The sequence below is a fragment of the Pyxicephalus adspersus genome, chromosome 7 (assembly GCF_032062135.1).
Source record: "Pyxicephalus adspersus chromosome 7, UCB_Pads_2.0, whole genome shotgun sequence".
In the NCBI taxonomy this organism is placed as follows: domain Eukaryota; kingdom Metazoa; phylum Chordata; class Amphibia; order Anura; family Pyxicephalidae; genus Pyxicephalus; species Pyxicephalus adspersus.
Window position 1 is genome coordinate 20,963,083 of NC_092864.1, and position 27,955 is coordinate 20,991,037.

At 38.7% G+C, this 27,955-nt stretch overlaps 1 protein-coding gene across 7 annotated transcripts in view; it reads right to left on the reverse strand.

The window, feature by feature from the left end:
• Positions 1-27,955, reverse strand: part of TTYH3 (tweety family member 3) — an 87,547-nt gene that overhangs the window by 44,233 nt on the left and 15,359 nt on the right. For all 7 annotated transcript variants that reach the window (XR_011921677.1, XM_072417781.1, XM_072417780.1 and 4 more), the window contains exon 2: positions 9,497-9,666. Coding sequence is in view for 6 of the 7 variants with exons in the window: in XM_072417781.1 (XP_072273882.1) it covers positions 9,497-9,666 (170 nt within the window). In the remaining variant the exon portion in view is untranslated. The remainder of the gene's footprint in view (positions 1-9,496; positions 9,667-27,955) is intronic.

Sequence of the window (27,955 nt, forward strand, 5' to 3'; positions counted from 1 at the left end):
AGGTATGGAGTGATGACAATATTTTCAATACAAGTGGTTTTTGATTTTGCCTTTCAGTAAAGTTATTTATTGTTATCTGTCTCCGGACCATTACCTTCAACATTCAACACAAAATATTCCCCTAAAAATATATATGTGTTTAGCTTGTTATATACCTCTAACAGTCTAACGTGTAGGCATTTAAAAGCCTGGAGACTGCTGCTGGATGGCGACATCTTGGATTTGAAGTTAGCAGACTCAGCACCCACCATCATCCAAATTACACTCTATACTTAGCATAATTCTTCTTTCCTCTCCTGGCAGCTACATAAAAGATTAAGTAGGGAGCACAAATTTAAGACTCTTTCAGAATAGGAGAGGGTGGACTTCAAAGTAAGGAGTAAAGTAGCTGGGCCAGCACAAAGATAAAATACTCCCAGAACAGGAGAGGGATGAAAATGGACAAGCCAAAATATTTTGCAAATTTAAAGGCACATTGCACGTAAAGAGAAAATAATTTACGGATAAAGAAAAAACTGCAACAAAGCATGTAAAATACTTTGATTATGAATGCTTTTACTGCCACATTTCAAGTTGGTGACAGGGTCTCTAGGTTCAGCTTTAAATGGAAAGAAGGGAAAAAAAAGAAAACAGGATATTCCATTTTTTTCCCCTACAAAGACATCATATCTGGTTCTCAGAGGCAGAATTGTGGTTAGCAAGCTCAGGAATAGCAGCTCAGCAGGAAAACTATCCCGGGAAATGATTTTAACACATTTTCGGCTATGCTTTCCAGGATCCCAAATTTTTCCACCTCTGTTTTGTGAATCCGTTCCGGGGACAGCCCTTGTCTGGAGGTCATAAAATAATAAATGCTCTTGATAAACAGCAGCTGTGTAACCCTGGCTAATATCCCGGCCCTGGCTATCCATTATTACGGTTATAAATTACACAGTCTAGAAGAAGGAAAAAAAATGGAGTATAAAATAGCAACTGACCCAGATTCTGGCTAACCAGACCATGTGCTGCATACTACAGGAGAGCCAAGGCTTAGGAACCTTCCAGGAGGACAGATTACAATGGTCATGATAGAGTAACAAGGGGCTCACTCAATAGTTAATGGCGAAGTTCTGGTCTGCAGCCACAGAGTATAGATAAGAGGGAGATTAATGTCCGGGACTTACAGATGGCTGCTTGTAGTGGGAAGGCCCTACGGAGCCAGGAAGATGAGAACATCTAAAATGTCCTATACATAGAAGGGAGTGTTAGGACTTGTCCCGAGTTCTAACCTTCTCTGGCTTACTGCATTTCCAAAAAAATACTCTACACCAGCCTTTCTCAACCCAGGGAGCCCTTGAAATAACCTTCAGGTCATAGGGAACCCCAGACAATATTACCAATATCCATGGCTCAAAGTACATTAGTGTGGTGGCCAATGGGAAGAATGCCACCATTATAGATAGCCAGAATGTTCATTAGGGTCATTGGTAATTGACCTGCCAGCCAGAAAATCCTGAGAGAATCCCTGGAAAACTCTGGAGGAACCATAGGGTCCCACAAAACCCTGGTTGAGAAACACTTCTCTACATGGTTACCAGCCAAAGTTCTGGCAGGGAAATACAAAAAGTCAAATTCAACAACAGCCCCTCGATATGAGATAAGTTTATGGGTAACTTAATGCTCATTAAGGGTAAATCTATGTCACTAGATGGGCAAAAATTTAACGTTCATACCGTTGTCCCATGATGTTGTTTGGAAATCAGCCGTTCACGATAACTAAATTATTTCTGCTAACATCACCTATAGTTTAACTACTGGGGAGGATGAAGCTGGAGACCTCAGATTTAAACTCCCAGTGGTCTGTACACCAATCCTTTTTAGCAATGTGTCTCCAAATATATTTTTGAGGAACATTAACTTAGCAACTGTACAAAGCTAACGGCCCTGTATAAGAGCTTGTTAATGGAGAGCTTGTAAAAGCTGGTGTAAAGAGCACATTAACAAGTATTTACACAGCACTTCAAAGCTTTGAACAGCTTTATGGACACAATAAAGAGAAAATTTATAGCCGTTTCAGGGCATTTTTTAACCAGCTGTTTTTATTTCTGTACTCTACACAATTAATATAAAACATTTCTTCCTCCTGGAGTCACATGATCTTAGCTGGTCAACCAAGATGGAAAAAGACTCCCGACCTCTAAGACCAGGAGAAGGAGTCAGAAGCAGTGATGGAGTCATAAAGCCACAATTTAAATGTAGCTTTGCAGAAGGAGGATGCTTTGGGAGATGAGGGGCATTGGGGCATGGTTGGACTAGCAGTGGGAGAAGTGACTCCTGGTGGTTGGCACCTACTTAGCCGTCCCCATTTTTTGCACTGGTTCATAATGCACCAACGTTTGAACATTTTACGCAGTACTGAACTAAGGGGTGGCCATGGGAGAAAAGGACTGTCACCTGTAGGCGCAGGCACCCGTCGCATGTCATGGAAAAAAGCATGTCACCCATAGGCACAGTTCAGGAGTGTATGGAACCTCAAACTGCTCCGTAATCTCCTTGTTCATCTGAACAAACCTTAAATGTAAAAATATAACATGTCCCATCATATTATGGCTTCTTCACACCCCTGATTATATAGCTTTGTGGCTGCCCATAGGGTATGAATGGGGCAGTAGAGTGGACCTGCTAATGTCCACTGTAAAATGCAGAAATGTGGCACTTAAAACCCGGACAGCCGGAGCCACTGAAAAAGAACCACTGTTCCTATCGCCAATCTTAACAGGCCCTTTGTGAAATTGATAATAAAATTAAATGCAAATTTCAGAACTTTTTTCGAATGCATGTTACACATGTCCAGTGTGGTGTGTATTGCATTGCTGTCTACTGTATTTTGTGTTGGCATGTTATTTTCAATCAGTAGTACCACAACACACAAGTTGCAGTTAGGTGTTACTATAATACACAAGTGTGAATGTACAACTACAAGCTGAACACAAAGTCCATCAACATTAACATTTTTATTCAGTAATGTTATTGTGCTATATTTATTGTTGGATTGCTTTTATTATTCATAAAGTATGTTGCACATCTGCAGTGTGTATCAATATACTTGTGTACAGACTGCTCATACATAACATTGACTTCATTTGAAGAAGCAGTGTAACCCTCAGTTCACTAGACCACAGGGCAACATTTTTCAAGTGCCACATGCCTTTAACACATTCCTCAGCTTCACAATTGTGACATCACCAACACAAATGTGAAAAAGACCCTGGGCGCTGCAAAAGAGGATCTTGAGCTTGTAGAGAAACATTGGTCAGTTTACAGTTTTTTTTTATTTTTTTATTGTATTAGACTACCATTTATATTGTACTTGCATGTGGCAAATTAGACACGATTAAAGGGAATAAATTCCCTGAAAAGCTGACTGACCTTAAATCAGAAGTTATCAAGCATTTACAAATACATTAATAAAAAAAAAATACTAAAAAGTAACAAAAATGTAAAAATCAATAAAACTGGAGATTGGCTCCAGTTGTATGTGGAATGACCTTGAAATATTGGGTCCACCCCACCTTCTTTGTTTTAAATAAGGATTTAGCTTTAAAAAGCTTTTATGTAAGAAAGCAAAAAAGTCTCCACTACCCAGCATGACATCCAAGATCTATCCAGCAATACTGCTGGCATCTATACAGGGGTTGTACATGCTGCCAGCAATACAGTCCAAAAGAAAGAAGTGCAAAAAGCACAGTCTGCAAACACAAAAGCTGATGTCTTTTTCCTCTACATATTAACTTTTATTATCTGGAGTCATCAAAGATTCTGATCACAGGCAAACACTAAGGGGAAATGCATTTTGGCAATTTTTTATTTTTTAAAAAAAAATAGTACTAAACTATTGTATTTTCTTACCCATTACATCTACGCTCCCTAATGAAGGAAATATGCTTATGTTGTTGAAACGACTTGTTTTCATGGAGTCCACAAATAGACATCAACAGATTCGTTCGGCGTTGAATGCAATGATGGCGGACACTAGCAGCTGCATTCTCTGCCTTCCCATCAGGCTGGGAATGAAGCCCAGTCATTCTGGAATGCAAAAACCTGGCTGCCATTGCCACAATGCGTTATCTTCCATGTTGTATGTGGCAAGAGACCAACTGCCAGAAGTAAACAGAGCCGAGACACTTCTAATACAGGAAAATCATTGTGGGCTGCTCTCCAAAATTATTGTTCTTTTGCTGGCTCTCCTATGTGGGAAATGGAGGAGCAGAGTGGAAAGAAACCCCCTGGATGGAAGCGTCCCCTTCCTCCATACACAATAGCTTGAAAAATCATTTACATGGAAAAAAAAGTGCCTTTATTTCCCAATGATAGGATCAAAGTTATTAAATATCAAAATATGGAAAATATATATATATACACACATACATATATATATATATATATATATATATATATATATATATATATATATATAAAAATGGGCATTACATTTTAGAGAAAATACCACCAGAATGATGATTTCGGGAATATAGGAATTTCCAATAGGAAGGAGTTTTTTTCCCCTATTGGAAACTAGACTAGGCTTTTTAGTTTTTTTTTCACCTTCCTCTGGATCAACTGCACATATAGGTCTAAAACAATCTCCAGAAGTTGCCAGGGGATCCTCAAACTGTGGAGAAAGATCCAAACTCTATTAAGGTGCTATCCAGCACTCTCAAGTGTCTACTGACCCCCCAAAAAAATTGGTTTTTAGTCAGGGTTCCCTGAGCAATGGAAATTATTTTAGGTTTTCCTAAGAAATAAAACGGTTAAGAATGAAAGTTTTGGAAACTTGAATATGAATGTTTTCTAATATGTGCATTTATTTTTAGTTCTTTTTCCAACCTGATGAGTTATAACCTTTTTTAGTTCTCCTTTGGTAGGAAATCACAAGCCAGTGAAGTTGTAAAAAGCCTACATTACATCTGGTGTAAGACAATCAACTAACCTCAGGTAATGTTTTTGCTGTACAGAAAACTACAATTATTTTCCCAACTCTGAAAATGATCTCTGCCAGCATAAAAGATTTATATCTAACAGAAAGATCTATGAGTAATGGAAACTTGCAGTAATGGCAAAAGAAAATACTACACGTATATGTGAAATTTCAGGATCGATTAAAAAACAATGCTGTGGCCAAGATAAATGAAGCAAGTTAAACTGTATCCAGAAATTTAAACCAGGCCGTCTTTTTCCCTGAAAAAAACAAGGGATTCTTTAAAGACAACATCTGCCTTTTGAAAGTGGTTATCGATTCGATACCTAATTTATACTGCGCACCCCCCAAAAACATATTTGCATCTACCATTACATCTGTAACATAAACAGGGAAAAATCTGGATTTACAAATTTCCTGTTCTCACTTGGGACAACCAGATCCTAGATTGATGTTTAACCACTCTCACAGGTTTATAGGCAGCCGTATTTAGAGTAAGGAATTTTGAAGACTCCTTTAAAAGTGCATGCTTCTATAGTTTAGATAGCTCACAACAGGTAAACAAAATAAATAAGTAGAATTAACCATGAGGTTCTGCATCATTTTAGAAGGATAATATTTCAGAAACTTGTAGAAGTCATGCAGCTACACAATGAGGTTTATTCTGCTCGTGGGTGGAGGTAACAAGGGCCGCAAACATCTAAAGCTACGTACACACTTCCAATTATTATCGTTGGAAAACGAACGATCCTGCACGATATCTACGAACGATCTATAGCACCGATCCTGCACATAGAGATAACGACACGATCGTTCGTAGATATTGTACACACACTAGATACGATCGTTTGAGCGATAGAGGAACTATGTGCACGACAGGAAAGTGAACGAACGTTCGTTCATTACGCATGCTCAGATCATGGACGATCAACGAACGACCGTACACACGAACGATGTTCAACGATCGTCGTCCAATCCGATCCGCCGGTCCGGTCATTCGTTTCCAACGACTTTCCTCGTTCGTCGGCGTCGTTGGTTACTTTTTTTACGAACGATTTTTGCCCAATCGATCGTTCGTCGTTCATTTTGAACGATAAAAATTGGAAGTGTGTACGCACCTTACGACTTCCCATAGAGGTATAATGCCAATCTGACCATCTTGCTTCTAGTTACTGACAAGTATGCTGGAATCTCAGAATAAAGTCAAAATTCCTCATCTGTATACAATTCCATGTCATATCTCAAAGTAAGAGGTCAGCATGACTTTAGATAACCAGCATGTTGCAAGTCAACAATGGCAAAAGTTTGTTTCTTTCATCTCCAGTCAATCCCTCAGGCTATTGTATCACAGGGACTAGGCAATTGAGAGGCATATACAATGGGCATTCATAAAACAAAAATTCCTAATAAAACAAAAGGTATAAGACTTAACAAGATGGCAGTCCATAGTACTAGGACTGTATTCGATATTGTGCATAAATCTCATTTTAGTCTCATGTCAGTGACCGTTTAGAAGTTGTTTAAATGAAAGATGATGGATTACCACTGATTAATACACTGCTCATCACTCTTTGCCCTGTTTTATAAGCCTGAGAATTTTCTACGCTGTAAAGGAAATCTGCAGCAGCAAGCTACCAGGAATTTACAGAAGTTATGCAGCACTGAGGTTCCATTCTTAGATGGATCTCAAGAGAAGTGTTAATTAATTGGTTGTCTAATTACTGGCTTGCAATTCAGTGTCTGAGGAAATGTTCTATTTCGAGTTGAGGGAACAACCTCTTCTGGGCTGAACTCTGCAGGCGGTACAATTGTGAGCTGTGTAATGATTCATTAAACAAGGCTGTACAAAGAGTAGAGACAATGGAAGACCCAAAACGTCCCTTCACCTGGCTCACAGACACTTGGACCTGTTAAGGGCTTGGCACATTTGGGTTGACAGAGTACAGGAAGAGATCAATGATTAGGAGTTCACAGAGTCTCCTCTCCAGTGCATGCCAAGGCCACAAAAAAGCTTTAGAACAATACCATATGGTCCCATGAACCCATCAATCCAGAATGTAATAAATTGGATTGGTTCAGCCATGTTGAAGAAGAAACATTACAAACAGAAAAGGGGTTATATTTAAACAAATCAACATCCTATCCAGAGGGTTGTGTGCCCCATGTTGATCTCTGGAATATTCAGGGCCAATGTACACTTCTGTATTGTAGTAACATCTCAGAAGACACAACCATCTCTGTGTTCTGCTATCAAAACATTACAGGTCACTAAAATGGGTGAAGTGCAATAAATTTTGGTCTGTATGAATGCAAAGCTGGTTAAATTATATAGGTCACTACATATCAATAATATATGATATGAATATGCCTCAAAATTACACTCTATTAGCATCTTATAGGCTTCTATTTGTAGCCCAGTATTGGATAAAATGCCAAAGCCTGCAAAAGCCATCATTGAATATATATATATATATATATATATATATATATATATATATCCTTTTTTAGGATAGAATTGATCCAAAGTTTTTATTGTTGTCAGTATGGGTCGGGAAGCAAAGGTAATTCTCCTTAATGGAAACACAACCATCAATGAAAACTGGATAGGAGGATCTAAGCTTCTTCCAATCTATCCTCACATGAAAGATTTTTTTCTACTTTCCAAAAAGGAGGATGTCCTGCTTATTTTTCACCATTTAAATTGATATTTCCATAGGTAATTTAATTGAGCAGAATTCCCAAAATACTGCACTCATGCATACAAGATTCAGTCCTTACAATCATTTTTCCCAGGTAGAAAGTGATCAGAAACATATACCGGTAGTTGTTCCTACAAATGATTCACCTTGTATTCTTGTGACTGATATTTACCAACAAGTTAAGTCCACCTACAATGGATGGGGAAAAAAAACCCAGGAAACATTAAAAAAAAAAAAAGATTTTAAAAAATGACTTTTATAATCCAAAGACTGCTGATATCCCCTTATTTAGGATCCGATTACAAAACAGATCGGAAATGAAAATCAAGCCATGTGTAGCCTTACCCTGTATCCTTAGGCTACGAAAAAACAATTATCTGGCTGATAATGATCAAATCAGGGAGTGCTTTTAAAGAGCTTTGATCATATTAGGACTTCCAAAGACAATATTTGGCTCATCAATCTGGGTTGGGGTTTGATCTAAAAAGGCGGTCATTTGTTATCTACAATTAGCCCAAGCATCGTTATTATCTCTGCCCCAAAAAACTTTTACCATCTGACAAGTTGACAGCAGATGGTCAAGGAACAGTCCCCATTCTTTACATTTCTATTCCTATGGTCCCAGTTTTGCTCTAGTGGTTTTTCCTTAAGAGACTTTATTTTAGAACTCAAGGCTCTGGTTGTTGTAGCTATTCCAAGTAGGATCTTCTCTCCGTAGTTTTAAACAATAGTTAGGCCTGTAGGCACTAAACCTGGAACACTTAACCCAAAACAAAAAAAAGGATGGCTTTCCACTTGAGCTAGCAGAAGGTATTTGAAGGACCGGATAAATCTAAAGGCTGTAACAGGTCTTTGGGTCCTTTCATACTTCTGTTGAATTGTAATGATGGAACTTGTAGCTTATTTACCAATAAAATACACCACAATGTATGATATGGGTTATGGTGTGCTGCAGTGCTGATGATCTGTAGGTAATAATATGTGTGCACTAGTGTGTCATCTAATGCATTGCAGGTTGTACCGTATGTTAGCGTAATGTATGGTGAAACAATGGTTTCTGCAGCATACAAGTGTGCTGCCTCCCTGAGACAACCTTCTGAAACATTCATATGTATCACTGCTGAAAGTAAGGAGGTTTTTTATGAGGTGCAATTTAAGTTCATTTGATATTAGGCAGTTCTTCAAACTGGCAATATACTTCCATCAGTGGCTATGGAATGTAATACAACACGCCACTGTAGCTGAAGGCCGTATTTCTTGTTTCTGCTACCAGGAACTCTATTATGCCTGGGAGTCTAGTTATAAGTCATAATCATGTGCTGAAGACAGCCACAAAGCACAGCCATTCAGTAATTATTTCAACATGTTCTTTACCTTCCCCAAGTCCACAAATATTTTAACTAAACTGCAAGGCTCTTTGACAGATTTTAAGCAGCACTCAAATCAAACAGTTGAAATGCATAAATAAGATCAGTTTCACCTGCCAAATGATTTAATTATTTCTGTCCAGCGACATACATAACTCTGGTTAACCAAAGCCAGGTTGGTGTTATTTTTCTCACCTGGGACTGGACAGTAAAGGATCAGCAGCAGACTGATAAGCTTATCACGCCACTCTTCTGCTATCAGCATGATCTTTAATAATTTATTTAAAGGGGCCACATTTAGTTGGTTCTAGTGTTGTACTAGGGTGGAGGATTACCCTAATAATATTAAAGTACTATGCACATCATTCAGCTGCCATAGATAAAGTAGGCAGGTGACAGATGATAATAGTGTATTTAAGACAAAATAATAAAAAGGGATCTGCTTCTTATAAATAAATATTTTTGGTTCTTACCTGCAGACCAAGGTGGCAATGATCACACACCAAGCAGTGCAGCAACAGTCCGCATTTGTGTTTTCTTCTGTTTTCCGATGACGGCAGCAGAACCAGAATGAATAGAAGAGCAGAAAGAGGAGATCTAAAGCCAGGCAGGCGAGTGCAATGCAGCTCAAGAGCATCAGAGACTGCAAGAGAAAAACAAGGCCATTATAAATATACAAAAACTCCACCATTGCAGCCCACACAGATACTTCTCATATGTCCATATTATATTTAAATATCACCTTTTTCACTTTAGAATTTTAAGGAACATTTTAAAGACTTATATTGCAAGCTTAATAATGTTTGCCAAGTGTTCCCAGCTTCTTCCAAAGATGCCTCTAAAACCATCTCCAACATGACCACTCCATAACGTTCAGAACATTCCACTACTGGGCTTTGTGTTCTGTTTAAAATAAACTGACAGTGTTCACTTATAGAATATGAAGAGTCCCAGTCACCAACCAAAAATTGTAGGTAAAAGCATTTGTTTTATTGCAACATGCCATGGCCTCCTCCTTCCATGCATATCATAGTCTTTTTCTCTTCTAGCTGCATCTTATAACTTTATTGTTGTCTGCATTGTCCATTACTATATGAATGAATCAACCTTGAGTTAGTTGGGGCTCCTAATGTCACATTAAAGATGGCAGAAGTCTCAAGCTATTTGGAGAACTACACAATAGGTCCAGTCATAGAACATGTAAAGCAAGTTAAAGCCACACATAATCCCATAGGAAAATTGTTGTTGAAATTAATATTCAGACAATAGGTCCTTTTAAAGCATGTATCACTGCAATATTTTTTTTATTGGCAGTGAATGTAAGAGTTCATTGAATGAGGTTTAGAAGTACAATTTATGGAGTAGGTCATGCGGACGATCCGTACCACCAACTTTAAACAGGTTGTAGTCATTCTGGCATGAGATGTAAATTATTCATGAACAATCATTACAAGGTAACCAGTAAAGAAAAAAAAAAGAAAGGCATCTAGTAATAAAGAAACATGAAGGATAGAAACACGAAACTGGCCCTGGAAGAATGAGAAATCAGTAGCAGCCTCTATAGTTCTCTGGAGGCTTCCTTTAAGCCAAAACTCATTTTTACCCACAATGTTCTGCACAGCTGGGAAAGTGTTAAGTTCTATTGAGTGGGGTATTGAGAAGTGTGGGTGGAATTTATTATCTAACTACACTCAGCTTCTTACTAAAAGCAAGCATGATAGCACCTTGAACGTTTTTTCTGTAGGCAGAGCTGGATACTCCTACGTACTGCCATACTGTAACACGAAGAGATTAGCACATGCCAAAAACACTGACTCACAGGCCATTACTGGGCCCCTCACTGCCATTCCCAAGGCTATGTTATTACACAGCCATAATAAATACCAACTATAATAAGTATTCAAGGACAGTCACAGAAATCTGCTCGCAAACCCATTACAAAACCACATGAAAGGCCATCGAGTTTACAAGGAGAATGTAGAACACCCAAGGTTTATGGCTCTGAAAATAAATACTCAAACATATCCCATATGTCTTAGACTAACACATGAAGTTGCAGTCCTAGGACATCTTTGGTAGTCATCCACTCCAATGTACAGACGAACCCCATGTGGTATCTATCCAAAAGACACAACCCTTCCACAGTTCCACATGCAATTTTCACCCTGCCATATATTTTCGGCAATCAGCTGCCCTGAATACAAATGCTGGTAACAATTTTAAATATCCCTGAATCAAAGGTGAATTCGGAGAGGTGGAATAAACGTTTTGTGTTTTTTTTTGTATTGACGTTGAAGGATAACGCTTGATTTAAAGTCATTCTTTAAGTGAAATGGCAATACGACAAATATGGAGCAAATGCCGATTTGTTTTTAAAGGATCAGGCTTCCAGACTTTAGGAACAAGGTTACAGGCTTGTTTGAACAAGCTAGCAAAGTGGAAGTTAAGCCTTAATTAGCTTCATCTTTGTGACAGAGTGGCATAGCAAGCACCTTTTAATTAGCAGTTACCAATGGAACTTATCCAAAATTCTATCATCATAGGACCTTCCTAAAAAGCCCAAAAGCTACTTGACCTCCTCTCCTCTTCCCTGCCAATTGCCTAAAGGCAGCAGCTGCCAAAAAGCCAATTTTAAAGTTGTGAGTAGAGGCTATGACATACTTTAGATAACCAAAATCAGCAAGGGCTATGACTCTCTGGTGCACCCTGGTTTTGGTAGTCCATTGGTAAACAATGAATTTTATAGGTTGCGTGAAAGGACATAGAGCAGTGGCTAACGTTACTAATAAAACTAGGCACCAAGACTCCACCATTAAGCAGAAAAAGTCTTAATAAGCAAAATTGGAAAACAATTTTAGAACAAATGCTGTTTCTGCTATTAACCAAAAGATTCAAATTACATTTTTTTTTCTCATCTGATCTGGAAATAAAATAAGGGTAGGAAAAGAACTGTTATGGAGGACAATGGATCACTTAACCAACCAGTTCCACAGCCAGCCTCATCTAAGTGTTCCCAAACACAACCAATTTCCTCCATTCCTTTTCTAGCATACACTGGAACATGGATACTATAGGCAATATAGACAATTTTCCTTTCCAGTGCTTCGAAAAATGAGAGTCCTCATCACTAGAATGATTCAGCATATAAAAACTGCCTCTTGAAGCTTTTACCTCTGTGATATATCTACTCTGGTTCACATTAACATAATTGAAGTAAAGCTGATGTACGACATATCCTGAACTCTAAAACGTACCAGAAGAGTTTAAGATCAAAACACAAAGCCGTTTTCCCAGACAAGCACATCTGGATTATACGTGAACAGGAAAGTGAATGATTAGGTAAATATTTACGCTCCTGCTCTTCATATTGACCTGCACCGGTAATAAAACCTTAATTAATTATTTTACATTTATTTATCTAAAGCTCACAGCATGAGAGTAATAGAAGGCAGAAGTCTGTTAACTGAATACAGCCTCAAGAAAAAAAAATGATAAAACCCTTCGTACAGGATACAATTATGTGTTCTACAAGGCCATAAAGTATATATAAACCAAGGAAGAAAAGGCTCCTTAATTTTCACATTACGATCCTTAAGGTAACAGTATTGTCCTATGGTGACGTTTAATCATTCTACTGTATGGAGAAGCAGTGTTGTCACTTTAGGACAAGATAGGACTGAAGAACATGACATTATATCCACAGATTTATTGGAGGAGGTTTCTGGAGCTCCCACAAAAAGTCAGGCAGGGCAGGTGTCAAGTTTAAAATACCATTGCAGAGCATGTACGTGTTTGAACTCCCGGACCATATAACTCCATTATATATAAGCATCTGGTTCCACCAGACCAAACGAGCAATTGAGAGCAGTTGATGATATTTAAACTTTACTATAAAGTAGTTTGAGAAAGAGTTTTATTGTGATAATTTGGGCACACCACCAGCTGCAGCAGCATTTTCATATTGCAAGGTATTTTTACCCCCTTTAAAAATTAAGCCAATTACTCGTAACAGTGCCTCCATAGATCTTGGTTCAAAGGTTGGCAGTTACCAGGCTGTTATAATGACAGGTTTTAAAAGGGATGCTGACCCTCCTGGCCAAGAGGTTAGCAGCTTCAGGCCATTGCAAGTGATGCTTGAATAGCATCTAGTGTTCAGAAAGTTGGCACTTCTCAGCCTTTTCAGAGCTGTACGGATCTCGCTCTCATTAAGCCTGGACCCGAACAACAAGCCATGAGCACAAGTGCCTTACATCATCAGGCAGTGTATTGAGGACAGATTCTAGCAATGTGTTTCAAGCTGAGGTCCCGGGGAAGACCAGGAAATGCTCATAGCATGGTGCCATTCACTAGAGTTCCTATAGAGACCAAGTGATACAGCAGCCTTGGACAATGTCCAACTTGTTTTGTGGCTAACTAAATAAGAAACAAAGTAATTATTTCTTTCAAAACCATTCCTTCCAGAAGCAGGTCTCTAAATGAACTGAACATTAATTAAATTTAACTTCTGTCACATGACACAAAGCCGAGAGGAAATCGGGTTTCATGTTTAGCATTCGAAGTACGGCAGGTCCCATGTTCGAAAAAAGTTAGGTCTGATCTAAGGAGCATTGAATGATCTTCATTATTCCTGGAAGTATTCCAGATACTACATGGCCAACATTGATGAAAAATTAAGGGGTTGGGGCTGTAAATGTGGCTGCCGTGGAAAAGAAGAATAGATAGATGCTGGCCATTTACATGCCAGTTCTTCACCAGACCCTTTGAATAGCTGATAAAATGATTATTTGATACAGAATCAACAGTAACTTTACAACACACATTGATTAAAAGCTTCCAACAATCACTGTGAAATCGATTTATTTTGTCGTTTGACTGGTTTGTTCAACAGCATATGAACATCACTTTTTTTTTAAATTCAAAATCAATGGACAAGACGCTTTACAACTTCCTAAGCAATCTGCCAAAATGACTGCAATTTCTAAACCAATACAATTATTTTCAACTACAACAAAAGTCAAACTGAGTTAAAATCATGGTAAGTAGTGACTGATAAATATTTCATTTGAACAAGATTTAATGGAAATATAACAATTAAATGTCCTCTTAAATGAAACAACATATGAGGCCAATGTTGAAGTTTACATACAAATCTGTCGACCAATAAAAGGGCACACAAAAATTCATAAATCGTAATATATACCAAATCTATTATACATAATGACAAAAAGCTACAGTAATAGAATTCCTTGTGATAAAAATCTTCCAACCCATTGTAGGAAACAATTCTGGGTAAATATCAGAATGAAATACACAATCATAAGAAATATATTTTCCATTCGCTTACGGAGGGACAGTTTGCCAAGCGCAAACAATAGCAGCAATTACAACCCGAATGTCAGAAGTATTTTTAAGTGCCAGCACTGGCAGAGAGCAAGTCAGCTCCAGTAAATTAGACCCTATTGAAAATCCTGCCGATACAGCGTAAAATGTACTAAAAGAAGGCTGCTATTTCAGTATATGTCTCCACTGTTCCGATTCAGCGTTTCACTAGGGGAGGAAATGAAAGATACATTTTCTCATTGTTTTAGTTTGTTTTTTTAAAGCAGTGGATCCATTTCCTGATCACTTCCACTCTAGATGCAACTTAGTTTCTATTTTTATAGATTATGCAGACCATTGAATTAATAAATAAATAATGCCCGGCAAACATCATTTTAAATGCAAATAAATATTTGGTAGCTCACTAGTTGCACAGGAACTTTTAAACCTGGAATGCTTTGTGATCGCACTTTAGACATTTCAATATACTTAATGTTCAATAAAGTTGAACTTTTTGATGGCCCAAACTTTGTTCAGTTACATATAGGAATCCCAGTACACAGGAAGCAGGCTTGTCCAGGTATCCAAGTAATTTAGTTCATAGAAGGGGAGCCCAACCACTGGCCAACACACCAGCAGGACTTTACCTGAGTACAAACACTAGGGGTGATGGACATTGCTGGTATATATGCAAGGTTGCATCCCTTGGGCAATCTATGGCATGGAGTTGTCAAAGGGATCAAAGGAAGTAGTAGGGATCAAAAAGACAGACGATCTCAGCGTCGGGAACAAACCAAAAGGGAGCAAGCACAGTTGGAAACAAGTAGCAGTGACTACTGGCTGATGGAAGAATGATCATTAAGGTGGCCATTATCAAATTTTTGGGAAATTTGGTGCATCACAATGAACTATATGTCCCAAGGTGTAATGGGACAACAAGGATGGGAGGGCAGTACTGAGGACATGGACAGTTTTTCTACTTTAATCTTATAATGTGGAGTGGTGAAAAACATGAAAGATAGAATTTACATAAGCTGCACATCAAGGTACACAGATTTGGATGAGTGGGACCAGAAAGAACACTCACATATTTAGATCTTCCCAATGACTCAATTTCATGCGTGTTAGTCTGACAAAACTACGCGGGGGTTGTTATAAGACTGATCCCCACTCTCAACGAGAAAGCATATCAGTGGCTGGTCATGTGCAATGAATATTCGAACTGATGATCCTTGAAAAGCATTAGATTACAGAACAGCTTTTAAATGGCCGCTGCACAAACATTTAGGTAAGAGACCACAGTTACCCACAGCTATATTTCAGCTTTAAAACAACCCCACAGTAACCTATATATAGCTTCAGGCACCAGAGATCAAATGTTTGTATCCTCATTGTCCACAGCAGAAGTTCTGAACTCCTTTACGTCAAATTGCATCTCATTCCGCTCATCTCAAATGTTTCACATAGTGATTATGGTGCTTTATCTATCATTTGCCAATTGCTAAGGGAAAAAAAAAATTTGAGACAGCTGTTTATAAAACATTATAAAAGTGCCCCCCCCCCCCATCTTTAAAAAACACCCAATGATGAAAGGACTTTCCAATGCTACAAGCATCCTTATGGTATTCAGCTGTTCAATACTGGCTTCTGATTGTCTATCTGTACAGTCCAATTAATATTAGTTAGGGTGGAAAAGACAAATTCTACTAATACCTATTTATTGGATTTAAAGCCGATAGGTGACATGAAGCCTATAATGGAACACTGTGGTGGTGTGGAATATGTGCCCAGCCCAGTCTTGGATATATCACAGCACTGTAAAGCTCCCCTTGTACTTTGTGTACTTGTCCAGCCTGGTTTAGAATCATTGATATCAATTAAAGTTTATGCCTGTCCCATCAATACATCACCAAAACTGACAAACTTTTTATTGGCTGGAATCTATAGGTTCACAAGAATGGATGACGACACAAATCAAAGAGTTTCATTGCTGTAACTGTATTCTGTTTAAATGTAAAGTTTACTAGATTCCTTTTTAATATTCTATACCTACCCTTGAAAGAGTAACAAACTCTGGGGTAAAGTTCCAGCAGAAAGTGTGAAATAATAAATAGTTGAGGCGTTCATAAGAGTAATGACCTAAAGGCAGACAGTGCTGTGATGATGTGATTTTATATAAATGCTCCCAGACAATACAAATGAGCAGCTTGTGGCTGTAGAAAAAATGACTTTCCCATTTAGTACTGAGAAGAAAAAAAGAAGAGATTAAAAACCTAAGACACCGCCAAGACCAACCACAGACTGGTGTCTGTTTTCCAGCCACAAAAGAAGCAACATTTCATGGTCACCTCTTTGCATCTACAATAGAAACCAGCTACATGAACAAACTGCTAAATAGAAAAACTTTAAAAAAGAACTACTTGTGTGGAAAAACATACTTATTGTTTATGGAACCAACTGTAATATACAATATTAGGCTTGATATGGGATCCACCATAGAGCCTAACAATAACCATCAGTGATGGGGGTACAAGGACGCAACAAAGCTACCACCAACTAATATAGCCTTTCTCTTCCCATGTTGACCAGCAAGACCACCGATCATCACTATTGATATCAGCACGTGTCGGGGTACCTATGTGGCAGTAACAGACCTGCATATGTCTGCATATTCAGGAATATATACGTATCTTCTAATCCTTATTACATTTCATTTGGGTCACCGTTAACAATCAATTATCGCCTAAATATATTGGGCTCTTTAATTCCCAAAAGAATATTTATGACGTGTAAAGCTGCCTTAGGTAAGATCTGCCACCAAAAGCAATATGTTTAAATATTCAGTGTATCCCGGTCCATGGGGAGCTACACCCCCACACAACCAGATGATTCAGAGGGAACATTTGCCGAAGGTACTTTAACACTCTTCTGCAAACACACTACGCTCCTGCAAAATGTTTTAGCCAAATCCCTTCTGGGTGTGAAGAGGGTTATAAATGTGACAGTTACTGTGAATAAAAGCAACTGAAAAAAGCCAGGTTGGGCAGTGATCCACTTAAATGTATAGGCTTCTGGGAAAATAATTCCTTATGATGCAAAAGTTCTCCACTTACCTATCGGTGGATGCACACAGTTCTTATAGACTGTCGAATGGCTGCAAAACTATGTGCTCTATAATGAAAACCCCAGCAGCTTATGTGTAGAAGAAAGGTGATGTGCGGGAAAACATTGGTACTTACTATTCAATGGTGGTGGGGGCGGGACACGTGTCGATTAAAACAAAGTGGTTGTAGTTTGCTTTGTAGAGAACCAAAGGTTTTAGGGTTCCAAGAGGGTCTTTACAAAAACTAAATCAACGTAAAAGACACCTGAGGATGTCTGCTATGGCACATAATTAGCAGTTTGGTAAGCCTATCAAACCACTGATCAATATTTAGGAATTGATAAAGGTAAGCCAGACTGAACTTACTAGTTCCCAGGTGCATCAAAATAAAAGGCGTGCAAAGTCTTAGCGTGTTTTCTTTAGAAAGCAACCACTGAGTGTAAAAGCCTGACACTTGCCTGCATTCTGTACAGAAAAAGAAATCTTGCTCTGTGTTAAAGCAGCAGTCACTCTGCAGCTACGCCCTCTATCAATATATAGATCTTTAATTAGCAAAGTTGCACTTTTCCACTGGATGGACAGCTCTGGTTCCAACTTAGTAAGATATGTTGGATCTCTAAAACAACACTGCTTTCACACAGGGAACAAAGGCCTTCACTATAGCATACTGGCAAGGAAAAGGCTGCACTACTCAAGCTGTGGCTGCTTTTAAAATGAACTAAATCCTTGAACATCTTTTTGTAATGTATCAAGTTCATATGAGCTTAAAGTGAACATTAAATTTTACTTTCAAGTACTACAACAAGGATCTAAAGAAGCTCTCTGAGCACACGATTTCCCTTTAAACAAGCAGGAACGACATGTAGGTCAGGGAAAGTCATTACTTGTTTATAAAGCGAGTCACTGTTTGCCTACGTCCTTGCCTCCATGCCATGCACTCCAGCTTGTGTCAGCAAACATGGGTTACTGAATAGCCAGATGATGTGCAGATGCTCTCTAGAAAGCTGGAACCGTGTCTGGATTCACCCCAGGCTGGAGCTGGCACAGAATTATTGCAATGGATTTACACAACACGGAAAACTGCAGTTAGATCATTTTATAAACATGTTTTATGTTTTTGCAATCACAGGGATTTTAGGGATCTAGAATCATTCCAATCATTAAAAAAATGTGATTTTACAAGAAGTGTACTCGTTTTGTGCCTCAGACTGAAATATTCCTTAAATGAATGTTTACCTACAACCCATTGGCTTTCTGCAATCTCCAGATCCTGCAGCCCAACACATTCATCTGCTGGCTATACCTGCCGGTAAATCCCTACAGACGTGTACATAAGTCAGGTGTGGCCAGTGGAAAGATTTCGTTTGTGGGTTGGCAACATTGTGGCCGACCTCACGTTAATGCTAATTAATCTTTTTTCTTAGTGTTAGGTATTGTGGCTTATGTTGGGTAAGCCTAAGAACCCTGTCAGGTCTTTACTGCCATCTGGGGCACAATAGTTGGCATCCATGGTAGGAAAAGTGCTCCATGGTTGGTGTAATTTGTAAGACTAGTGTTTCATGATTGAGGTCAGTGGGAGGAATTATGCCCCATCATTAGTGTCAATGTAAGGAATATCGCTAAATTATTTGTATATTGCCCCCAAAAGCAAGACAAAGACAAGAGCAACATTTTTCTCAATGGCCATAGTTTAGGAACCACTGCCTATGTAGTATACCGATCCTACAACTGATTTTTGCTGGCTGCTCTCCCACATACAGACAGCACTACACATCTATATATTATTAAACAGGATTTATATAGCGCCAACATATTATGCAGCGCTGCTGTACATTAAATAGGGATTGCAAATGACAGACTAATATAGACAGTGATATAGGAGGAGAGGACCCTGTCCCGAAGAGCTTACAATCTAGTACAAAATTGTAATCATGATGGGCAAAGCCATCTATTGTAAGTTCCCCTAGAGATCTATAAACTTGGAATGATTCTGATTGCTGACATTTATATACAATCTCCAATAACCATTTTTGGCTGGAAGGATTAGTTGAGAACAATATTTTTTATGGAAGGAAAACAACTGGATACCTAATAAGTCACAATTTCTGCTCCTATGCCCATTGTGTAAAACCCAAAGCAGATAACGAAATTCTGCTTGTCCATGTACCCATAAAAGTAACACCATACGCTATGATGAATAGTAATTTGCTAAGAAAAGGTCAGCCTTTCAGTAGGATGAGCCTGCATGTATAAAAAACAGAAATGTCAAACATGCATTCAATTATAAGGAGAGCAGACGTGAGAAATAACATAAAGCAAGCTCCATTTGGCAATAAGTTGCAAAACTGAGATTTACGGAACACTCAAAACATTCACGGCTGAGGACAAATTAGTTGTTTCAGCTACATAAGAATCCACAAATCCGGCGCTTCATTGAATGTCGCAAAACGGTCATAAAAAAACGGCAGCAAAACAAATAGAATGTTTAGGAAATTCCTTTTTAAGATTTAGAAATAGTGGTGGGAAAGCAAGAAAATGTTAAAGGTTTGAGCCCTGGACAGGAACATTTATTCATGAATGTATTGCCTCACCAGAAAAAAAATTATATATAAATACATTTTATATATATATATATATATATATATATATATATATATATATATATATATATATATATATATATATATATATATATATACACACACACACACACACCACACACACGTAGCGCTTCGTTAAAAGAATGATAAGAATCTACATATGGTTTTTCCACTAACTGCAAGCAAAATTCTTCGAGAAAGGAAGTGGGTGTGAAACTTTCCCCTATTTACAACTGTTGGATTGCCGGATCATTGCAGCAAATGATGACATCATACGAGAGCTCCTGCAGGGCACATCAACCAGTGTATTCAGTGAACAGCAAAGACAGAGCTCAATCTAAAGCTGCATACACGTCAGATGATTGTCTCTCCGTATGAATGGTCATGCTCATATCTGGTGGAAATCTAGCATTTGTATAGTGTTACCCTATTGAGGACAGCACAGCGGGTGCCATTCAATCGTCTTTCCCCCTTCCCCCTCCATAGAACAAAGCCATGCTGTCTGTACAGTGCTTGTTCATTTATCTGTCACTAGAAATGATCATGAAAGATCATTTCCTAAAACAGTAATCGTTGTTCTGTCTGATGCTTGCACAGGGAATAAAGCCTGGTGCACACAAGCAGAGCCTATGGCAATTTTGTGCTAACTAGGCTGAATATTAAAAGCGATTGGTTGGAAGTCCCAAAACATTGCCCACATGTACAATTTGGTCACTTTTGATTTATATTTACCGTATTTAGTATATTTTATCTATGCAGATCCTAAATCAAAAGTCAATATCTTACGACCAGCTGGTTGCTGCACCACATTCAGGTGTGGCCATTTTACTGGGTCGGAAGTGAAAATTTGCCAGTATGTGCCAGTTTTAAAGCCTCAATCACATACAGCAGAACCAAAGTCATAATGATGATGGGGCCAATCAGGTAAGGGGTCTTGTGTCTTTGACTGAGCTCCTGTGGGATTGCTTGCTAGAAGTCCCATGATGGTCGATCCTCTGTTATTTGCTTTTAACTGCACAATGACAAGAACAGAGCTCCTGTCCTAGTGCTGATGAATGCAGCCGATTTAGGATCGAGCTCCTGTCCTTGTGCTGATGAATGCAGCCGATTTAGGATCGAGCTCCTGTCCTTGTGCTGATGTTAGGATCGAGCTCCTGTCCTTGTGCTGATGAATGCAGCCGATTTAGGATCGAGCTCCTGTCCTTGTGCTGATGAATGCAGCCGATTTAGGATCGGTCATCCTGACTTCCTATATGGACATCACTGGACCCTGCAAAGAAAGCTTCTGTCATTGTGCATTCAAATGCAGCAAATAGGAGGACTGAAGATTGGCAAGACCCAGTGAAAGTCATGTTGGGTAAAAGGAGATAATTGGCAGATCTAGGCTCTAAAGTATGGGGTATAGAAGACAAATGGAAAAGATGTCAGGCAAAACAAAAAAAAAGCAGTTACAGAGTGACAACCCTCGGTCCTGGTCTTATAATTCTACTTTGCTGTTGTCACACAGGCTTCTAAATAAAAGTGACCATTTTAGCACAAATTACACAGACATGAGCCAATTTTATTACCATCAAGAAACCTTCCCTAAGTAAGCCGATGCAGCCATCACTGGAGTGTATGTGACAGGAAACTGCTGCAGTGTGGCCATAGGAGATCAATATCATAACAAGAGATATAAAAGTAAAAAGTGTTTTATTTAAAAAAAAAAAAAAAACACATATATCCTTGTTTGCATACTTTTGGGAAATAAATCTTACAACTACCCTTCCTCTAAATCAGGACTCCGGAGAAATGTGCAGCCACTATGGGGTGCTTGGCAGCTCTGTAGAGAAATAAATATTTGTAATGTTTCCTGGATTGTGATTACAAATAGATTTCATGGTGTTGGTGTGGGGGACATTGACACAAACAAGGCACATTCCTCTTTCTGGATCATACGCAGGATATCCTGTTTGTCCTCCATAGCGAGCTCCGGGCTGAATTCATCAATCAGTGAAAATGTAACAAGCCCCAGCAACATAAATCAAACACAGATTCAATGTACACAACAGATTACAATGTAATCCCTTTATTCGGGGAAACTTAAAAGGGATGTTATGGATTTATGTATGTATGTGATTGTGCAAAGAAACATATGGTGTAGGTTATTAAGAAGCATGTTTTAGAGTTGTACCAATGGGTTTTCTTTCCTTGGAATGTTGAAGCTACAAGGGAAATAAACAAAGTCACATATGAAAGATCACAATATATATTCAAAAAGGCAAGTTATTATTCTTATTAATATTAATACACAGTATTTATATAGAGCCATCATATTACGTAGCGCTGTACAAAGTCTATAGTTGTATCACTATCTGTCCCTCAAAGGGGCTCACAATCTAATGTCCCTACCATAGTCATATGTCATTTATAAAGTCTAAGGCCAATTTTAGGGGGAAGGCAATTAACCTAATGGCAAGTTTTAGGGATGTGGGAGGAAACCCGGAGTAGTACCCGGAGGAAATCCACGCAGACACGGGGAAAACCTGCAAACTCCATGCAGATAGTGTCCTGGCCGACACTATCTGTCCTGGGAATTGGACCCTGGGAACTAGTGCTGCAAAGGCCAGAGTGCTACCTCTGAGCCACCGTGCTACCCATTCTGCCCTTCCTGGTATATCCTCCTCCACCACCTTATTATGATTTCTTTGCTTCTCTATCAATGCAGGCAAATTCTGTTTGATCGGAGGACCAACAAAGTGCCGTACATGATTATATTTACCATTTGTGACTTCCTGTCTTGGTGACAACTGCCCCTCACATTGCTTGTCAAGCTGTCATAAGATTTCACATTTACTATTTCCAATAATAAATAACAATTGTATATAGATGCAGAGATCGCTCGATGTACTGAACATTTCTGCAGCTTTGCAGCGAAGGTAAACTCAAACTAGTTATGTTTCCATCATGTGGTTGCTGCCATTTCCTTTATGGGTTAAGCATGAACCTTCTATTACTTTCACATTCATACACACACAATGCACCGTGATCATCATTCTAATTACATCCGCCATGATGGAACCCCTGACCACCGTATTGATGCCCAGATATATATTTAGCAGGGATTGAAATAGCATCTTCCATAAATGGGTAGATGTGAATCAATCAAATTCATTATCCCACCCATAAATGTTTATCTGCTAAATGGGAAACCATAAACACAAACTCAATTATGCGATCGATACGCTTGCTGTGCTTGGCTGCAGCATGATTTGCTGAAGCTTCAGGTGACTTTTCCTGAAGAATTATCCTAATCATTAAACAATTACCTTTCTACTGATGGGAACGGATGATCATTAACACAATCTAGTAAGAATGATCATGAGAATCCAGACAGAATGTGGGTGCCAGGACAGGATCCAGACATGACATATGGGTTGTTGATATATTGAATAAAACAAGAAAGAAATGGTGTCAGTTCCACCCCGTTCTCAATCACAGATTTAGAAGATACCCAAAATATATATATCCCATTAAAAATCCAGGAAGTTACCGTAGTGAGCGGACAACTCTGCCTTTAGTTTTCTAAAATCCCAAGCAGTGTTGACAGCCTTGTGAAAGTTCTCCTTTAATGGACTATACAGCACCTTATGTTATGTTATAGGGAGAAAGGAGCAGTATCTGTAATCTAGAAGGGAATGAGAAATACAGGACTGACAACATTACTTGGGATTTCTCTGCCACACTAATAGAGTTGTCAGCTCATTACAGAAAGTTAGATTGCTGGCAGGCTAACATGGTTTTGACTGCAGATATCCCAGAAGGTCTGAACACCTTGAAATTATCAGATGTATTTAGAAGTTTTTTCTTTTACCAGCTTATCAAAGTTATTTTTTTTTTCAATTCTTCTAGTTGAGACTGGCGATGACGTTGCGATGTGGTTAACTCTTCCTTACACCCCTGAACCACTTCCTCAGTTGAGAGGTTACATTAGGAATCCAACTCACCCACATCAGCCCATAGAGAATGAATCGGGATGGAAATGAACGGTTCAGTACAAGGCAAGATTTCATTGTCAGACTGAACTTAATCTAAATCTTTATTTTACCTTTTTCTCCTGACCTTGTAGATCACAGAATGGTTTATTTATAGAGCAGTGAATCTGACATTCAGGAGTTTTCTCTGGTGGTGAATCTTCTATTTCCATGTGTTTCTTAATATCAGCAATGGATTCTCTACCAGAGAATGTTGCAAAATATCAGATTCACTTCTTTAGAGTCTGATCCTGTTGTGCTCCCTAATTTCTAATACACAAGGCCGATTTTCACTTCTGATTTCAGATATAACAGGGCTGTCCAACCCCAGTATGTGTGGGCCGGGATCTGCACACATTTTAAGTTTTTCTCCAACAGATCATAGGAGATTTGGTATGGTGTGATTTTCAGAATCAGAAAAATTTTTTGTAAAAATAGTAAAAAAAAATTTGTATGTTGTGCTTAAAGAAAGGGACCCTGCAATATAATGATATGATCTAAATGGAATGCACTGATTATAAGTGATTATTTTTTAGTTAGTAGTGGATCCGTCTTTAATTCTGAGGTTCACCCCACCTTTATTTTGGAAGGGCAGAATATTGCACTTGTGTGTCACATATTTGCATTACTGATTAATCAATTACCAATTGGAAAATAGTTGTACACAAAGTTAGCAGATCTGCGTGCTTGCTTGTCTTTGATAAGGAAGCCTAGAACACAATACAAAATTCCCATATGCAATATTTCACAGCTGGCTAACAAACAAAATAGTTTAAAGATATATGTTGAATAATACACATAATAAACACAACCAATCCCCATTGTACATGAAGATGGAAGCTAGGCCATGTGATTTACATCCCAATCTCATTGCATCAATTTAGATGTGTATGATAAATACGCTACAAATTACTGCGGCCTTCTGCTGGCGCCATGTTACCCTCCCCGCTAGCACCAACCTAATGAGCTCAGTTCCCATTCACACAAGTCCAGCAGGCACAAAGATAATTGCAGAATCCCAGAGATGAGAAGACTAAGGAATCATAAAAAGACAAATGGTGACATACAGCTTTCATGATCTTTTACTTGCCCGCTCCTAAATCACAGTGACGGTTAGAGAATCACATAAACCAGTTAATACTGTATTGATTTTGCTGAAAAATGTTCAGATCTGACCGCTTGGAAGAAGGTAGTAAATTAAGTGGTTGGAGCTGGAGGACAGCGGCTGAATTCTAATAGGTGATGAGGCAAGAAGACGGTAATCAATGCCATCCTTGGGTCTCCCTTCAAAATGAGTTTACAGGAAAACTAGAATCCACTGATTGGGACTTCGCTGCATGGGATGTGTGGAATCTGATAGCTCCAAAATTTCTTGGGCAAGCTAATAGCAGATCTTCAATGTAGAGTTATTTGTTGGTGAAATCTGGTATAATAAAACTAAAAAGTAAACCCTGATGATGGTATCAGAATTGATATGATACGTTTACATTAATGTCAAAATTAATGGACAAAAGTCCAGCAATGAATTGGCTTCTGCTAGGGTTTTTTTAATTTTATTAATGGGCGTTTATCGGTGTTTTTACCCACTATGACACATGGCAGCATCCTCCCCTTGTGACTTTTTAAAGTGGAAATAATCTGACACTTAGAATTGTTTATGAACTATCATGATCAACCTAAAAAAAAAAAACATTTTTATCTATATTCTGAATCAGTAGGTTAAATTGTAAGCTCTTCGGGGCAGGGTCCACTCCTCCGCCTGTGTCACTGTCTGTATCTGTCTGTCATTTGCAATCTCTGTACAGCGCTTCATAATATGTTGGCACTATATAAATCCTGTTTAATAATTGTAAAATGACTTGTGTCAGCATGGGGTATACAACCCCAGGAGCTCAGGTGGTTAACCTTAAATATCTGCCTTACAAGGAATAGGCCGAGTTTGCCACCAGTAGTGGGAAGAGGTGGCACATCATTTGTAAGGATGCCTTGTAATAATTTTACATATCTGCTGCATTGCATCAATGTCATGATCATGTCCTAAATAGCTGTTCAAAAATGTTAAATTAAATCATAAAATAGGTTAAATGTCCATAGTTTGCCACAAATCAAGTTTTAAAAAATTTATACCAAGTCAAAAGGGAGCTTAAAAACAAGTCATCACCAATCCATGTATTAAACCACTATTTATAAGATAGCTATGTCTATAGGGTTTTTATCTCGGATATGTTATTTCCCTAGTGGTTGAACCTAATGGACTTATGTCTTTTTCATCCTTACTACCTATGTAGCTGCAGACACTGTGGAGCAATTCAAGCACATCTGCAAAAGCAAAACTATTTCACTATGCCAGCTTAGTTCCTTTATCTCCCCCTCCCAGAGCTCCTGCTCCGTGTACTTATCAGAGTTTAGGAGGCTGGAAGGCTGTCACTGTTGTAGGGGGAGCAGAGTGAGTGGAGCTGAAATGTTGCTTCTTCTGTGAACATTGAGGATGAACTAATGCACAGTGTCTGCAGCTGCACTCATTTGTAGGCTTACATACTGCTTAATACTATACGAGTATTAAAATGTCCATATCCTAACGAAGGGATATAAGATTAGTAGGTAATCTGCTGTAAAAATCAGATCCAAGATTCCATCTACTGTGTAGGGGGATGGTGGGAGTGTATCATAAAGAAGGAATGCAGGTAATTACACATGGCACAGTTGAACCAAGCTCCTTAGCGTTTTAATTACAGTACAATTCTTGTGTAGTTATTGTACAGATGAAAGGGGGGACGCCACTGCAATCTACTTCCCCATTACAGAGTGAAAATGCAAACTTCAAGGCAAGCATCAGACACTGACGTTAGAGTCCAGCAGCACAACTCCCCCAGGGGTGCAATGTTCGATATTGTTTGTAGATCTTCCATGCTTCACCATAGATCCCCATATCTCAGTTCTCCCTCCTACTTTTTTGCCACTTTGAATGAAAACAGATTTATATATTTTTGGTTTTCCAGCTGGATGAAACAAGCAATAATGCAATCATGTGCATCTGTGATTCACCAAACAGTCAACACATTCACTTTAAACAAAGCTGGGAAACAGGAAGACTACATGAAGCTGCACAGACCAAACAATGCGCGTTTGGCAGGACAAAATCCCTGGGAAACATACTGGAAGTCATATGACAAACAAGACAGTGACACAAAACGTCTTTCAGTGAAATGTCGCTTACTAAGAAAAGTCAGAAAGAAGTATCAGCTGGAGAAATACCAGTGAATGAGTGGACAAATACAATCTGATTATATACAATGTCTTGTAAATTACATTGCATTGTTGCATTATTTTCAAGCTTTTATGTCTACCAGAGGATTTCGATTCTGGGCAGTCTTTTTTGTGGTTTATATACCATGGTTGCACAGCCTAGGTAACACCACCTTTTCTTTTAGGGACCAGTCATCCATGCAGTGGAAAACCGCACATTTGGCCAATCCTAGGTGCACAGCAAACTGCACCACAGATTAACACATTCGCATGCAATTGCAGCCATGGTGAGGTTCTTTCAAAAGCAACTGTGCCACAATCTAATATTGATCATTTACACTTGGATTACCATTGTGAACCCATCAAACCAAATATCCAACATTCATTCTATAATAATTCAGCCAGGAGAATTCCAACAATCATAGGCAATTGGAGGACACCTTGCTATTTAATATATTCCAGCTGAATTTGTACAGAACCTAAATGGGAAGGGGGCATTAATACTAATTTCTTGGCTGCCATCACGGTTCTCTGGCTGATTGGCAAAGCCAGCTTAGGCAGAGACAAGTTCTGACTCGACTGGTTTATTTCAGGTCAGTGACTCAGAAACTAATGAAGCCAAAACAAACTAGCACTGAGGTCAGCGATGAT